The sequence below is a fragment of the Pseudophryne corroboree genome, chromosome 4 (genome assembly GCF_028390025.1).
Source record: "Pseudophryne corroboree isolate aPseCor3 chromosome 4, aPseCor3.hap2, whole genome shotgun sequence".
NCBI lineage: Eukaryota > Metazoa > Chordata > Amphibia > Anura > Myobatrachidae > Pseudophryne > Pseudophryne corroboree.
This window is the reverse complement of record NC_086447.1, coordinates 600,083,984-600,101,761: the sequence shown is the minus strand read 5'-3', so window position 1 is coordinate 600,101,761 and position 17,778 is coordinate 600,083,984. Positions and strand designations below refer to the sequence as shown.

Below are 17,778 nucleotides of genomic sequence, written 5' to 3'. Positions count from 1 at the left end.
GATGTTATGGACACGACAGTGGTCAGGTGATGCAGATTCCAAACGGCACAGTATGGCCGTATAAAGGAAGAGGACTTGTTTGGGGTCGGTCCATCGGACCTGGTGGTCACGGCAACTGCTGGAAAATCCACCGTTTTTTACCCTAAGTCACATCTCTGCAGAAAAAGACACCGTCTTTTCAGCCTCAGTCCTCTCGTCCCTATAAGATCATATCTGCCCAGGGATAGAGGAAAGGGAAGAAGACTGCAGCAGGCAGCCCATTCCCAGGAACAGAAGCGTTCCACCGCGTCTGACAAGTTCTCAGCATGGCGCTGAGACCGTACAGGACCCCTGGATCCTACAAGTAGTATCCCGGGGGTACAGATGGGAATGTCGAGACGTTTCCCCTTCGCAGGCTCCTGCAGTCTGCTTTACCAAGTCTCCCTCCGACAAGGAGGTAGTATGGGAAAAAATTCACAAGCTGTATTCCCAGCAGGTGATAATTAAATTACCCCTCCTACTACAGAAAAGGGGTATTATTCCACACTATATTGTGGTACTGAAGCCAGAAGGCTAGGTGAGACTTATTCTAAAAAATTTTTTTTGAACACTTACAAAGGTTCAAATTAAGATGAAGTCACTCAGAGCAGTGATAACGAACCAGGAAGAAGGGGACTATATAGTGTCCCGGGACATCAGGGATGCTTACCTCTATGTCCCAAATTTGCCCTTCTCACTAAGGGTACCTCAGGTTCGTGGTGCAGAACTGTCACTATCAGTTTCAGACGCTGCCGTTTGGATTGTCCACGGCACCCCGGGGTCTTTACCAAGGTAATGGCCGAATTGATGATTCTTCTTCGAAGAAAAGGCGTCTTAATTATCCCTTACTTGGACGATCTCCTGATAGGGGCATAGTCCAGGGAACAGTTGGAGGTCGGAGTAGCACTATCTCGGATACTGCTACAATCAGCACGGGTGGATTCTAAATATTCCAAAATCGCAGCTGATCCCGACGACACGTCTGCTGTGCCTAGGGATGATTCTGGACACAGTCCAGAAAAAGGTGTTTCTCCCGGAAGAGAAAGCCAGGGAGTTATCCGAGCAAGTCAGGAACCTCCTAAAAACAGTGCATCATTGCACAAGGGTCCTGGTAAAAATGGTGGCTTCCTACGAAGCAATTCCATTCGGCAGATTTCACGTAAGAACTTTTCAGTGGGATCTGCTGGACAAATGGTCCGGATCGCATCTTCAGATGCATCAGCGGATAACCCAATATCCAAGGACAAGGGTGTCTCTCCTGTGGTGGTTATAGAGTGCTCATCTTCTAGAGGGCCGCAGATTCGGCATTCAGGATTGGATGCTGGTAACCACGGAGCCCAGCCTGAGAGGCTGGGGAGCAGTCACACAAGGGAAAAATTTCCAGGGAGTGTGATCAAGTATGGAGACTTTTCTCCACATAAATATACTGGAGCTAAGGGTAAATTTATAATGCTCTAAGCTTAGCAAGACCTCTGCTTCAAGGTCAGCCGGTATTGATCCAGTGGGAAAAAACATCACGGCAGTCGCCCACGTAAACAGACAGGGCGACACAAGAAGCAGGAGGGCAATGGCAGAAACTGCAAGGACTTTTCGCTGGGCGGAAAATCATGTGATAACACTGTCAGCAGTTTTTCATCCCGGGAATGGAAACTGGGAAGCAGACTTCCTCAGCACGACCTCCACCCGGGAGAGTGGAAACTTCATTGAGAAGTTTTTTCCACATGATTGTAAACCGTTGGGAAATACCAAAGGTGGACATGATGGCGTCCCGTCTGAAAAAAAAAAAAAAAAAAAACGGGACAGGTATTGCGCCAGGTCAAGAGACCCTCAGGCAATAGATGTGGACGTTCTGGTAACACCGTGGGTGTACCAGTCGGTGTATGTGTTCCCTCCTCTGCTTCTCATACCTAAGGTGCTGAGAATTATAAGACGTAGAGGAGTAAGAACTATACTCATGGCTCCGGATTGGCCAAGAAGGACTTGGTACCCGGAACCTCAAGAGATGCTTACAGAGGTCTTATGGCCTCTGCCGCTAAGAAGGGACTTGCTTCAGCAAGTACCATGTCTGTTCCAAGACTTACCGCAGCTGCGTTTGTCGGCATGGCGATGGAAAGCCGGATCCTAAGGGAAAAAAAGGCATTCCGGAAGAGGTCATTCCTACCCTGGTCAAAGCCAGAAAGGAGGTGACCGCACAACATTATCACCACGTGTGGCGAAAATATGTTGCGTGGTGTGAGGCCAGGAAGGCCCCACAAAGAAATTTCAACTCGGTCGTTTCCTGCATTTCCTGCAAACAGGAGTGTCTATGGGCCTCAAATTGGGGTCCATTAAGGTTCAAATTCGGCCCTGTAAATTTTCTTCCAGAAAGAATTGGCTTCAGTTCCTGAAGTCCAGAAGTTTGTCAAGGGAGTATTGCATATACAAACCCCTTTTTTGTGCCTCCAGTGGCACTGTGGGATCTCAACGTAGTTCTGGGATTCCTCAAATCACATTGGTTTAAAACCAGTCAAATATGTGGATTTGAAGCATCTCACATAAAAAGTGACCATGCTCTTGGCCCTGGCCTGGACCGGCGAGTGTCAAATTGGTGGTTTTTTCTCAAAAAAGCCCATATCTGTTTGTCCATTCGGACAGGGCAGAGCTGCGGACTCGTCCCCAGTTCTCTCCCTAAGGTGGTGTCAGTGTTTCACCTGAACCAGCTTATTGTGGTGCCTTGCACCTACTAGGGACTTGGAGGACTCCAAGTTGCTAGAAGTTGTCAGGGCCCTGAAAATATGTTCAAGGACAGCTGGAGTCAGAAAATCTGACTCGCTGTTTATACTGTATGCACCCAACAAGTTGGGTGCGCCTGCTTCTAAGCAGTCGATTGCTCGTTGGATTTGTAACACAATTCAACTTGCACATTCTGAGGCAGGCCTGCCACAGTCTAAATCGGTTAAGGCCCATTCCACAAGGAAGGTGGGCTCATCTTGGGCGGCTGCCCGAGAGGTCTCGGCATTACAACTCTGCCGAGCAGCTACGTGGTCAGGGGAGAACACGTTTGTAAAATTCTACAAATTTGATATCCTGGCAAAAGAGGACCTGGAGTTCTCTCATTCGGTGCTGCAGAGTCATCCGCACTCTCCCGCCCGTTTGGGAGCTTTGGTATAATCCCCATGGTCCTTTCAGGAACCCCAGCATCCACTAGGACGATAGAGAAAATAAGAATTTACTTACCGATAATTCTATTTCTCGGAGTCCGTAGTGGATGCTGGGCGCCCATCCCAAGTGCGGATTATCTGCAATACTTGTACATAGTTACAAAAATCGGGTTATTATTGTTGTGAGCCATCTTTTCAGAGGCTCCGCTGTTATCATACTGTTAACTGGGTTTTGATCACAAGTTGTACGGTGTGATTGGTGTGGCTGGTATGAGTCTTACCCGGGATTCAAAATTCCTCCCTTATTGTGTACGCTCGTCCGGGCACAGTACCTAACTGGCTTGGAGGAGGGTCATAGGGGGAGGAGCCAGTGCACACCACCTGATCCTAAAGCTTTGCTTTTTGTGCCCTGTCTCCTGCGGAGCCGCTATTCCCCATGGTCCTTTCAGGAACCCCAGCATCCACTACGGACTCCGAGAAATAGAATTATCGGTAAGTAAATTCTTATTTTTATATTGAATACTATAGAATACAGGTAACCAATGGAAGCACTGATAGAGTAGATCCGCAGACAATGAACATCTAGCAAGGAAGGTTAGCTTCACAGCAGCATCCAGAATGAACTGTGGTGAGAGTCTATTTTTGGTAAGACCATTAAGAAGACTATTGCAATAATCAATGCGGGATATAATGAGAGCATGGATTACAGTTTTTGCAGTGTCTTGTGTAAGGTATGGTCATATTTTGTATATGGTTTTTAGATACATGCAGCAAGATTTAGAGACAGATTGAATGTGCCAAACAAAGGACAGTTCAGAGTCGAGGATGACGCCTAGGCAGCGAGCTTGTGTGGTAGGATTGATTGTCGAGTTTTCAACAGTGATAGAGATAAGGTTAGTAACTACTATTGGTAGGTGGAAATATCATTATTTCTGCTTTGAAAATATTAAGTTTGAGTTGGTGAGATGACACGGACCTATACAGATGGTGACAAATCTGGGTAGGATAGGTAGATTTAAGTATCATCTGCATACAGATGATACTGAAATCCAAAAGACGTGATTAGTTTGCCAAGAGATGCATTATAGATTGAAAAAAGCAGAGGACCTAAGACTAAGCCTTGAGGTACTCCAGCTTATAGAGGTAGTGAATATGGGGTGGATTCAGAGAAGCGGACACTGAAAGAGCGATTAGATAGGTAGGATGAGAACCAAGAAAGAGCTATGTCTTGAAGGCCTAGAGATTGTAGTGTTTATATGAGAAGAGAGTGGTCAACAGTGTCAAAAGCACCAGAGAGATCTAGAAGAATAAGAAGTGAGTCATGGCATTTGGCCTTATCAGTGACCAGATCATTCACTACTTTAGTCAGTACTGTCTCTGGAATGTTGGGAACAAAAGTCTGAATTGGGTCCAATAAGTTATGTGAGTTAGGAAAGTGTGAGAGACGAGTGTAGGCAAGTCTCTCAAGTAGCTTGAAGGGGCATGGGAGCTGAGAGATAGGATGGTAGTTTGAGAGAGAGTTTTGGACAGAAATTTTGTTTTTCAGAATGGGAGTAATCACTGCATGCTTGAATGGTGAATGAAAGATACCAGTAGAGAGAAAGAGATTACAGATTTTAGTTACAGTTTGGATGAGGACTGGAGACAGCTTTACTTATTTGTGAGGTTATCGGACCAAGAGGGGAGGTAGTAGAGTAGAGCAGGAGGAGAAGAGTGTTGATACTTCATCAAATGGGATCAAAAAATGAATAGAAAGTACCAGAGAGTTCAGGTAGGGAATTGAGCGAGTCAGTAACTGAGGAAGAACATACCATTTCATCTCAGATCTGATTAGTCTTGTTCTTGAAGTAGGAAGCAAGATCTTGCATACTAATAGTGGCTGGTGGGTTGGGAAAGGGAGGATTGAGAAGTGATTTAAATGTATTAAATAGTTGCTTGGAGTTAGAGGCTTGAGTAGAGATGAGTTTGGAAATATGTTTGTTTGGCAGTGTCCAGGTTATTACGATAGGAGTGGTAGGTAGTCTTATACGTGAGGAAGTTGCTTGGTGTATGAGATTTACTGTACACCACTGATGTTCAACTTTACGTGACTTTTTGTAGATGTCTTGTTAATTTATAATACCACGGTTGACATCTAGACCTACGTGGAGTGTGATGAGTAGCTGGAGCCACTTCAAGGGCTATTTTTAGAGTTTGCTTTATGTGTGATACAGACTTCTCAGGAGACGTGAATACAGAAATAAGTTAGAGCAGTTGCAGAGAGTTGGAATGTTCTTGAAAATGATGGTAATATTTCTGCGGCTTTGAAGAGGATTGGAGGACTTCAGTGACACTGAGTTTGAATTAATGGAGGGGAGCATGCAGGTGATAAGGTTGTGATCAGAGAGAGGGAAAGGAATATTAGTGAATTCAGAAACTGGGCATAGTCTGGAAAATACTAGATCAAGGCAGTGACCCTCCTGATGAGTAGAGGAGTCAGTCTATTGGGAGAGACCAAAAGAGGAGGTAAGAGAGTAGTTTGGAGGCATGAGCAGCAGGTTTTGGACTATCAATAGCAATATTGAAATCGCCCATGATGATGGTGGAGACGTCAGAGGACAGGAAGGGAGGGAGCCATGCAAACAAATTTTCCAGAAATTATTTTGGTTGCCCAAGTAGGCGATCGATAGTTGCAACACGCAAAGAGAAGGTAGTGTAAATCTTGATGAAATGTACTTCAGATAATGTAAATGTCAGTGATAGAACCTGTGGTAGAACTGTGTATGTGATAGATTGGGATAGTAATAATCCAACCCCAACTCCTTTACTATTAACATTCCTGGAGGTGTGTGTGAATTGAAGACTACTGTGTGACAGTGCTGCAGGGAAAATCGTGTGTCATTGTGTGAGCCATGTTTCTGTCATAGCAAGTAGGTTGAAGTTGATAGATACAGATTTGTCCTACATCCTTGCTGTAGTCTCATTAAACAGCTCTTTAAGTAACGGCATGACATGGTAGCGCTGAGTGTCTTTATCTCTGACTTTTTCCATTAAAATGCGTCTCAGTCGCATCGCTATGCGAATAAGACGCACAAACAGCTTATGCTGATTAAAATTATATGCCTATATTCTGTGTGTGACTGCGGGTGTATCTGCATATCAAATACCACTATATTATAGCATTTCTCTTACGTCCTAGAGGATGCTGGGGTCCACATTAGTACCATGGGGTATAGATGTGTCCCTTAGGAGCCATGGGCACTTTAAGAGTTTAATAGTGTGGGCTGGCTCCTCCCTCTATGCCCCTCCTACCAGACTCAGTTTAAAAAATGTGCCCGGTGGAGCCGGTCACAGCTAGGGGAGCTCCTAGGAGTTTTTCTAGTTTTATTGGGGTTTTTTTCTAAGAGTTAGGTACAGGAAGGCTGCTGACAACAGCCTCCCTGCTTCGTGGGACTTAGGGGGGGAGTAGGAACCAACTCTAGAGGTTAATGGTTCTCTATCTCCACTGACAGGACACTAAGCTCCTGAGGGTGCTGATCGCAAGCCCACGAGGAGACCGCTCACTCCCGCTGCACGGCCGCCACCCCCTAACAAAGCCAGAAGATAGAAGAGTGGGTGAGTATGACACCAGCTCCCCGGTAAGCGGGTCACCGGTGGGAATGGCGGCACAAGGGTGGGAGCGCAGCTCTGACAGGCTGCGTTCCAGAGGGCTCAGCGGTACTTGATGTGCGGCGCTGTGAGGGGCGCCCTGGGCCAGCGCAACTACCCTACACTGGTCACATATGCTAACAGGGGCTAATCCCACTGTTAGCAGCTAAATCACCTCAGGCCAGTATAATCAGTGGAAGCTGAAAGACGCGCCATTACAGTGGGCGGGGCTTCTTCCTCAGAGCGGATCCCGCACTCACCAGCGCCATTTTCTCCCTGCAGATCACACTGAAAGAGACGCTGACAGGGAGCGCTGCCCTCCACATAACTCCAGCATACCTCTGCGGTACCAGGGTATTCTAGACAGGGGGGGGGGAGCGTAATAATTGCTGTTTAATATATTAAGGTCATTCAGTCAGCGCCGGCTGTTTACTGTATAATCTGCCTACTGGGGCACTGTGTGTCTGGCTCCATATACTCTGTGTCTCTCTGCAGGTACTCTGGGGGAAACTGTGTCTGCATTTTCCTGTGTGTGTGTTTGTATAGCTCACATAAACATGTCTAAGAACTCTGTATCTTGTGCTGCAGAGTGTGTATCTAATCCTGAAGAGTCTATTCCATGAACTCGGGACTGTAATATACTGAAAAAGCCTTCTGATTCCAAACCCCCATGGGTGGATTCTATTAGAAGAATGATATCCCAGATTTCATCTCAGATAGCTCAAAATGAGACTGAAACACAGGTTTTGAAAAAGTCTGTTTAGGTTTTGGCGTATTCAGCTCCCACTACCTCTTCAAAGACCCCAATTGTTTACCCTAAGAACCGTGCTCTTGCCCAGATAATGCATAATACCGACTCTGAAATCCTGGGAAAACCCAGAGAAAAAATTCCAGATCCCAAAAAGGGTTCTCATTGCTTTTCCTTTCCCTGAGGAGGACAGAAAAAAATGGGAAATCCCACCTGTAGTAGACGCTTCTGTGTCTAGATTGTCTAAAAAAGTGGTTTTACCTGTCCCTGGGTCCACCGCTTTAAAAGAGCCAGCTGACTGTAAGATTCAGACAACACTCAAATCTTTATACACTGCTACTGGCGTAGCTTTAAGACCCACTATTGCTTGTGCGTAGATTTCTAAAGCCACAGTAAAGTGGTCAGGCACATTACTAGAGGAATTAGATTCTATGCATAGAAGTGACATTGAATTGTTTTTACGTCACACACAGGACTCTGCAGGTTTCATGGTGGAGGCCATGAAGGACCTTGGCCATCTTAATGCGAGGTCTTCTTCCTTGGCTGTCTCGGCACGCAGGGGACTCTGGCTGCGCCAATTGTCTGCGGAATCCAAGAAGAGTGTGGAGAACATAACCTTTACAGGTCAGGCTCTGTTTGACGAAGCGGGTAAGTCAACATTTCTTCCCTCAGCAACACCGCCGACTAGGAAATCTTATCCTACGTCTACAATGCAGTCCTTTCGGACCGCGAAAGTTAAAAAGTCCAAACCCCCTTCCACTTTCTTTAGAGGAGGTCGGAGGAAATCCAGAAAACCTGCATTGACAGGTTCCCTGGAACAGAAGCATGGTTCTGCTTCCTGAAAATCCTCGGCATGACGGTGGACCTCCCAGCCTGGAGATCGGGCAGGTGGGAGCAAGATTAAGAAATTTCAGTCACGTCTGGGCATCATCAGGCCTAGACCCCTGGGTACAAGATATTGTTACCCAGGGATACAGACTGGAGTTTCAAGAACTCCCACCTCACGGATTCTTCAAATCAGGCTTACCAGCTTTGCTGACAGAAAGTGCTATCGTACAGGAAGCCATTCAAAAATTGCTAAAGTCAAATGTCATTGTTCCACTTCCACCTCACCTAGGAAACGGGTTATTACTCAAACCTGTTTGTGGTACCAAAACCGGATGGTTCGGTCAGGCCAATATTGACCCTAAAGTCATTAAACCCTAATTTGAGGAAATTCAAATTCAAGTTGGAGTCTGTGAGAGTAGTGATCTCAGGTCTGGAGGAGGGAGGGGGAATTTGTGGTATCCCTGGATATCAAGGATGCGTACCGTCACATTCCGATCTGGCCTTCTCACCAGGTTTATCTAAGATTTGCGCTGCTAGACTGTTGCTATCAGTTCCAGGCACTGCCGTTTGGCCTCTCCACGGCACCGAGGGTGTTCACCAAGATCATGGCGGAGATGTTGCTACTCCTCCGCAAGCAGGGTGTGAACATAATTCCTTATCTGGATGATCTGCTGATAAAAGCGTCTTCCAGGGAGAAGCTGTTGCAGAGCATTGCTTTCTCAACTCAACTACTCCAGGATCATGGATGGATCCTGAATCTTCCAAAGTTGCATCTGGAGCCGACAAGGAGACTGTCCTTCCTGGGGATGATCCTTGACACGGAAGTACAGAGGGTGTTTCTGCCGGCGGAGAAAGCGTTGGTGATATAAACAATGGTCCGGGATGTCCTGAAGCCAACCCGGGTATCGGTTCATCAGTGCATTCGCCTTCAGGGGAAGATGGTTGCCTCCTACGAGGATCTACAGCACAGAAGATTTCATGCACGATCTTTCCAACTAGATCTCCTGGACAAATGGTCGGGTTCTCATCTTCACATGCACCAGAGGATACGTCTGTCACCGAAAGCCAGAATATCGCTCCTCTGGTGGCTGCAAACTTCTCACCTACTAGAGGGCTGCATGTTCGGGATTCAGAATTGGATCCTCCTAACCACGGATGCAAGTGTCAGAGGTTGGGGAGCAGTCACCGAAGGGGAAAATTTCCAAGGAAGGTGGTTAAGTCTGGAATCCATCCTTCTGATAAACATTCTGGAACTAAGGGCCGTGTACAACGGTCTTCTACAAGCGGCAAATCTTCTGAAAGATCAGGCCATTCAGGTTCAGTCGGACAATGAAACAACAGTGGCCTACATAAACCGACAAGGCGGAACGAAGAGCAGAGCTGCAATGTCAGAGGTAACAAGAATCATCCTCTGGGCGGAAAAGCACATCATGGCGCTGTCAGCAATCTTCATTGCGGGAGTGGACAACTGGGAAGCGGACATCCTCAGCAGACACGCTCTCCATCCAGGAGAGTGGGTCTCCACCCAGAGGTATTTGCAGAGGTGACAAGTCTTTGGGGCATACCTCAAATAGACATGATGGCCTCCCGCCTCAACAAGAAGCTTCGGAGGTACTGTTCCAGGTTGAGGGCCCCACAGGCAGTGGCGGTGGACGCCCTGGTAACTCCGTGGGTGTTCAGGTCAGTGTATGTGTTCCCTCCACTACCACTCATCCCAAGGATTCTCAAACTATTAAAAAGAACAAGAGTTCAGGCGATCCTCATTGATCCGGACTGGCAAAGAAGGGCTTGGTGCGTGGATGTTCTGGAGTTACTGCTGGAAGATCGAGGCCTATTCCTCTTCGAGAGGACCTTCTGCAACAGGGGCCGTTCGCTTATCAGGACTTACTACGGCTACATTTGACGGCATGGAGGTTGAACGCCAGATCTTAGCTCGCAAGGGCATTCTGAACAAAGTTATTCCTACCCTGATACAGGCTAGAAAAGGAGTAACATCTAAACACTACCATCGGATTTGGAAAAAGTATGTGTCTTGGTGTGAATCCAAGAAGTTTCCTACGGTGGAGTTTCAACTAGGGCGGTTTCTCCTCTTTCTGCAAGCAGGTGTGGATGTAGGCCTACGTTTGGGCTCCATAAAAGTCCAGATTTCTGCCTTGTCCATTTTCTTCCAGAAACAATTGGCTGTCCACAGGGGTGGATCCAGAAGAAAATGAAAGGGGGGGGGGGGGCGGTCTGTATTTATTAGAAAGCAGAAATTTTACAAGCAGCACTTTTTTCTCTCCTGGGTACTCACCAGGGGTGGATCCAGGAGAAAATGAAAGGGGGGGGCGCACCATAATAGGGGAACGGTAATAGTTATATTTACATGCACCTAAGGCACGCGTGCTCCCAGATAAGGGGTGTGGTATCACAGGGGGCGTGGCCTCACAGAATACGCCATCAGGTAATGATTGGCTGTAGGAGCGCATCCTGGTTTATTGCCAATGTTTCACCCTGATGAAAAGGCTGATTGGGCCTTGAAATGTTGGTCACCTGTTCCATTAGTTATGGGAGCCTGGAAGGCACCCCAGCACAATATAATTATTATAGTTTTTAGTTGGTGGTGGCAGGTGCAGCATACCTTGTTTTGGGCAATGCACTGAGACTCAGACTGCAGGACATGAACTGCCCATCTTTGATTAGCAGAAGCAGCCAGCTGGATCTCCAACAAGCAGCATAAGACATCTGCAGGACAGCGCTGTCACAATCACACGGGCTGCCTTCTCAAAGCTGAGGCTGAGTTTGACTGCACCTAGTATGGTGGTAAAGGAAGTGAAGGAGGAAGCGCTGGGATTATTGTGCGTTGCAGTGAGGGCTAATGAAGCCTTCTGCACCATCATGAGTAACAGTCTTACTCGATGCTAGCATTAGAACCCTGTGCCTGGGTTGGACTCTGGCCGGCTGGCAGTGGGGGAGGTAGGTTGCGGTGTAAACTCCCTGTTGGTTACCACACAGACTTGCTGTTAGAGCCGCGGCGGGTCCTAGTGCCTGCCGGCTCTTTTATCAAATCTGACTGACGGAAATAGCAGTAGTGCTGCTGCTGTACTCCTTTTGAAGAAAAGAAGAAGTCAAAAACGACAGGGGGGCACGGGCCCATGTGCCCCCCCCTCCCCGGGCATTGGCATCTGCTAGACATGTGTCGGAATTGGGGGCATTGTCCTGAAAGAGCCACTTCTTGATTTTCCATGAAGATAGAACTGAGCTCAGGACGCGTCAGCAATTTTTCCGAAGGTTGTGTTGGCTTTTCATATCAACCAACCTATTGTGATGCCAGTGGCTACTGATTCCTCAATTACTTCAAAATCCTTGGATGTTGTGAGTGCTTTGAAGATTTATGTGTAGAGAACTTCTCGTCACAGGAAGTCGGACGCTCTTGTTTGTCCTTTATGATCCCAACAAGGTTGGGTGTCCTGCTTCTAAGCAGACGATTTCTCTCTGGATCAGGTTTACTATCTAGCATGCTTATTCTACGTCAGGCTTGCCGTGTCCAAAATCTGTTAAGGCCCACTCTACTTGTGAAGTGGGTTCTTCCTGGGCGGCTGCCCGGGGTGTCTCGGCTTTACAACTTTGCCGAGCAGCTACTTGGTCAGGATCGAACACGTTTGCTAAGTTCTACAAGTTCGATAATTTGGCTTCTGAGGACCTAAAGTTTGGTCAAGTGGTTCTGCAGGAGCCTCCGCGCTCTCCCTCTCGTAGTGGGAGCTTTGGTACATCCCCATGGTATTGATGTGGATCCCAGCATCCTCTAGGACGTAAGAGAAAACAGGATTTTAATTACCTACCGGTAAATCCTTTTCTCGTAGTCCGTAGAGGATGCTGGGCACCCACCCAGCGCTTCGTTTTCCTGCATTGTTACTTGGTTAAGTACTGTTGTTCAGCCGTTGCTGAATTGTTTCAAGCTGGTTAGCTTGGCTTTCTGTTTTTATGTGTGAGCTGGTGTGAATCTCACCACTATATGTGTATTTCCTTCTCTCGAAGTATGTCCATCTCCTCGGGCACAGTTTCTAGACTGAGTCTGGTAGGTGGGGCCTATAGGGAGGAACCAGCCCACACTATTAAACTCTTAAAGTGCCCATGGCTCCCAAGGGACCCATCTATACCCCATGGAACTAATGTGAACCCCAGCATCCTCTACGGACTACGAGAAAAGGAGTTACCGGTAGGTAATTAAAACACTATTTTTGTATGCCGATGCAGTCACATTCGCACACAGAATATAGGCATGTTGCATATCATTTTAATCAGCATAAGCTGATTGTGCTTCCTAATTGCATAGTGATGCGTATAGGCATTTTCAGCAGAAAAAGACACCCAACGTTAGAGCTGCTTGGGAGCTGCGGACTCACTCATACCCTGGCATCTCGCGGTATCTCCTGGCATCTTGAGGCAAAGATGTTCAAGGACATGTGTATGAAGAGATCATGGATGGATGTTAATTTGTTACAAAAGGAGCATACATTACATAAAGCACACTTTAGTGATTTGGAGGGTGATGGGAGACGTGTGATGTTTATAAGGTTAACTGTATTTCTATATAGCTGCGAATCGGGTGAAGGTGAGTGGAACAAGTGGTTGGGACTTGGATTTAGTGAAATGTCACCAGTTAATAGAAGCAAGACAGAGAGATGAATACAGTTGTAGGAGGTTTTTAAATGTTTTTTTTTTATGGTGACAGGTTGTGAATGTTATTGTCAAAGTGCAAAGATAAGTAAAAACCTCATGATTTCTTTTTGGGTTACAGAGGTGAATTGATAATTGAGGCTGCAATGTGTAGGGATGGGTTACAGGGAGAACGAAGGATGTATTTGCGATGGAGACAATACCATGGAGAGCAATGAAGAAAAACAAACTGTGGTACATAGTGTGTTTGAGAAAGAAGGTATTTAGGCTTAGAGCATAATGAAGTTGCAGCTTTTAGTTAAACATTCAAATACTAGTTTACTGGTGGTGTTCAGCTGTTCATTTTCATAGACTTAGTGTTATGAACAATTTGTGTGTGTGAACGGACATTGACCAGCACGGCTGACTCTAGATTCCATGTAAAGTAATACTATGGCTAATTAATACCTGGATAAGTGATTAAGCCAGGAGAAGCAATAAACAAATGATAAGTGGAATGTGATAACACACCAGCCAATTATTACAGGTTTGAAAAATGACAGTTATGATCTAATTGGCAGGTGCATTATCACCTTCCACTTGTCACTTCTTTATTACTGCTTTATCACTTCTACCGGCTTAATACATCTTCCCCAGTGTTTTGGGGGACAGAGTAGTGTGCCACGAACACAAAGAAACCTTTTATTAATCTAGTTTATACTCATTTTATGTGATTAGGATATGCACTGATCAGTTCTTTTTCCATTTTTGTTTTTATCTAGGTGTGGTTCCCTAATCACTTTTTACATTAGGCGTAACTTGCGCCATCTCCATACTGTACTAAACATTATATATGTTTAATAATTTGTGTGTGTATATATACATATCTGTCTATACATACGCACACATTAATATTGAAAACCGCATAGAAGACACTATGGGGAATGCAGATATTAGTGTATTAGAATAAAGATACAATAATTCACCCATAGGCTACAATGGCTAATGTCATTGCAATCGGAAACAGGGAAAGCTCAGTAGATATCTTTTATATCTTCTGCAGAACCCCTGTAATACTTTCAGGGATACTTACATTTTAAGGGTATCTCTCCTGAAAATTGCCATTTTTGTGGGGATTTCCGACAAAAATTATTATATTAAATATGCCCATAAAACATAACTAATATGCGAGTGACTTGCCTTGGCTGAGGCTGTGCATGGAGTTTTATGAGACTTATTAGGGTACATTTTTAGCTGAACCTGGTGGGAAATTGTGTGGGGGCTTGCCCTAAGGGGGGAGGGTGTTTTGGGGGGTGCCACACTAGATGGCGCGATGGGTGGGATTTGGTTCAAAGAGAGGTGAGGGAAAGGGATGAAAGGGGAGCTAGGGGTGAGAGGGGAGGAACATATGAAGTGGGAGGTGAGAAAGGCGCAGGGCTGGTCCCAGAGTAGGGGCATCACACTAGCGGCTGCGATGCAGGGGAAGGGGGGGGGGGGGGGGGTGGCGGGTAGAGAAGAGCTGTTGGGAGGGGGGGGGGGGGGAGTTGTGCATATCCAGATTGTCACCTATTTATCTAATTTTTTTGCTTGAAGTCTGTATAGCATCAGCTTTATATTGTTAACAGCCTATTATCAAAGGCATTGGTTTCAAGTACAGTATTTTAAAATGGATTACAACTGTTTTAAATGCTGTAGATGCAAAGCTTATGTTTTTTTTATTGAAGTTGATGTTTGATAAGTAACTGAAATAATATATGAATAAAATTAGCTGGTGATCCTTTAACTAAGGGGTCTATTTACTAATCCTTGGATGGAGATAAAGTGGCTGGAGATAAAGTACCAGCCAATCGGCTCCTAACTGCAATATTACAGGTTGAGTTTGAAAAATGACAGGAGCGGATTGGTTGGAACTTTATCTTCATCCAAGGGTTAGTAAATATATAATATCCCACATGAGTTAATATGCTGACACTGTTCATTACGCTACAGTACATATATACAGTATGTCATTACACAGACCACAATTCCCAGCAGCCTCTGCAGATGCTCAGGAGGTCAGGTGCACATCACATGACTTGTGTCAGGTGGTACAGTGTGACAGTTGAAAGTTAGTGGCAGTTGGAGCAGTTAAGCACGTCCATCTTGGGAATTGTGGTGGCCGGTGTGTTATGGGAGCGCTGCACAGATTACGGAGGGACAAATTCTGTTCCCGGTGACCAGAGATCCACAATGTGACAGCCGGTGGGAGGAAAAGAGGAGGTGATTACAGGATGTACAGAAAGCCTAAACCTTACAGTGCAATGCCCTACACTGTAAGGGTGCCCACACACGGCAGGATATATCTGCAGATCCGACGAATTAGAACAATATAGCAGCTATATCCTTCCGTGTGTGGGCATGATGTGTCGTCCATTGTGCGTCCACCTGCATCGCTGATTTTTCAGCATGTTCAAAAGATCAGTGATGCAGGTGGACAATCCCATGCAGTGCTATGCGTAGGAGGGCCAGCATATCGGGCGGTCAGGCACCGGATCACCCTATTTGTGGGGACTGCCCCATATATCACCCTCAGACACTCCGTCGCACAGGCCGCACACGTCGCTTCGTGTGGGCACCCTTAGTGATGTAGAGGAGGAAAGACATTGCCAGAGACATTGTGAACATTGCACAGCAGATTACACTCCTTCAAGACAGTATAGTGATTGTGATTAGATGCTGCTGAATACAAGTTGTGACAGGCAACACATAGGGCGGAATTCAAATCTTGTTGATGCCGGCAGCCATTAGATGGCGCCAAACGGAGATAATCAAATATAGCTCTGTTCTGGCGCGATTGGCTGCTGGTGTCTACGTTTCAGCTCACATCCGCCAGGGGTGGTGAGCTGAAATGTGTGAAAAGGGATCCGTTTTGGCTAAACCTGACACTAATGGGTGCGATAGGGGACATCAATTGTATATCGTCACCCGGCGATCTCCCGTCACTTTAGACGGGAAATTGGGGGCGATAACATTTGAATTCTCCACACACCCCCACGGAGTGACTTCTGCTCCACGTCTCACTTGTGTATTATATGTGCCAGAGCAGCAGGATTTTTCCAGTCTCTCCCCCATATCTGACTGAACTGAGTTATAGATTCCTAATATCAGCTAGAAGTAGATACTTCTGTTGTGAAAGTGACCTGGAGAAAGTTAAAAAGTTACAACTGATTGTAAGCTGAGCAGTGTCGTCTTTTAATACAAAGAAAGGGAAATTTTCCAGTGCAAAATGTACATATTTAGCATCAGACTCTGAGTTGGGAAAACCGGAAAAAGTGCCAAAGAGATTGAGACTGAGTACTCAAATATGAACTATTAAATGGACATAAACTAGTATATGGGGCCCCCATTAGTATAATTCATATGTGATCATTTCTATTTTCCTTTATTAGTTTAAGTTGTCAGATGTTGAAATGTATTCTTCTGCTTTGTAGTCATACATGCTTTAGTCATAGCAGAGAGAGCTTCATCCAAGCATTCCAGATAAATTCCTACAATGTACAATGAAAAATGTTAACATTATTGTCAGCATGTAACCTAAATTGCAGTGTATTGTGAGTTGCTGTTGAACCTTAGCCTCATAGGTTTTTGTGAAACTTATCTCAGCGGGTGTTACAAATAGACCCCTACATTTTGTTCTATGATGGCCACTCAGTTTTTTTTATAATATTAGCAGATGTTGAGCAAGTACTATTTACTTTATATTTACTATACAGTATCTATTGGTTTTAGTATGGTCTTTCATTAAAAATCAACATACTATATTGTAAATGCTTTTCCCTTACACTGCATTGCGGCTTGACTACTGCCAGCTGTACAGTATGTTTTAAGATGTGTTTCAGACCAGCTAGGAATTTTGGATGAGTAATTGTATGTTTATTGAATTGTAATTTTTTTCTTGTTACAGGTATTATGTCAGTACATTAATTATTACTTTGCAGTGTATCAAATAAATAACATTACCTTTTGCTCATTATATATAGATTAAAGCATCTAATAATTTCAAACAACAGGATTTCTTCAATAAACTTCTCGGTGGCTCAGTTTGGTAAGTTGTTTATTTCTTCATTTCCCTTTTAAATCTAACATTCCTTTTCTTAAAATATTAAGTTGAAGTATATTTGATTTTGATTTATTTAGGATGCTGCACGGACATGTTTCCAGCTGTAAATAGATTGTTAATCGATGGCAATAATATATCACAGGTAAGTTAAATACATTATTTTTAATTGAATAGCTGTCTATGCATAGTCATGATTTAATAAATGCCCAATAATATTTTTAATTCCATATTAGTAGCCTAAATAGCTATTAACTTTTTCTGCCAGCGATTTCTATAAATACTACACTCCCGGAGTCTCAGCCGTATTTCTAGGTTTTTGATACACCAGCTTAGGCCTGGTTTCTGTGGACACATTTGCTTTCGCACACCAAGGCTAAGTACACTCTTTTCGGTTGATGAACAATATATTGCTAATGCATTGGCAGGTGTTTGCAGTCATATCAGATCAGCCCTGCAGCACAGCCAATGCTGATATATCTGTAGATCTCGGTGAGTGTACGGCCAACCCGCCAACTGCACGATAGGCCGGATACAACAACCATTAAATATGTTGTTATAAGTGGGCCGGCATACTCAAATGGATTTGCTGGCCAACATACTGTATTGGGTGGCGGATCAGTACGTGTGTATGCAAACGATCGTTTGACCATACCAATTTCCAGGCAGTCAATCTGTAAGAT

At 45.1% G+C, this 17,778-nt stretch overlaps 1 protein-coding gene across 2 annotated transcripts in view; it reads left to right on the top strand.

Annotated features, from left to right (window-relative positions):
* The window catches only part of TBCE (tubulin folding cofactor E), a 517,370-nt gene that overhangs the window by 324,241 nt on the left and 175,351 nt on the right, over positions 1-17,778 (top strand). For both annotated transcript variants that reach the window (XR_010176094.1, XM_063917562.1), the window contains exons 12-13: positions 17,019-17,083; positions 17,176-17,240. Coding sequence is in view for 1 of the 2 variants with exons in the window: in XM_063917562.1 (XP_063773632.1) it covers positions 17,019-17,083; positions 17,176-17,240 (130 nt within the window). In the remaining variant the exon portion in view is untranslated. The remainder of the gene's footprint in view (positions 1-17,018; positions 17,084-17,175; positions 17,241-17,778) is intronic.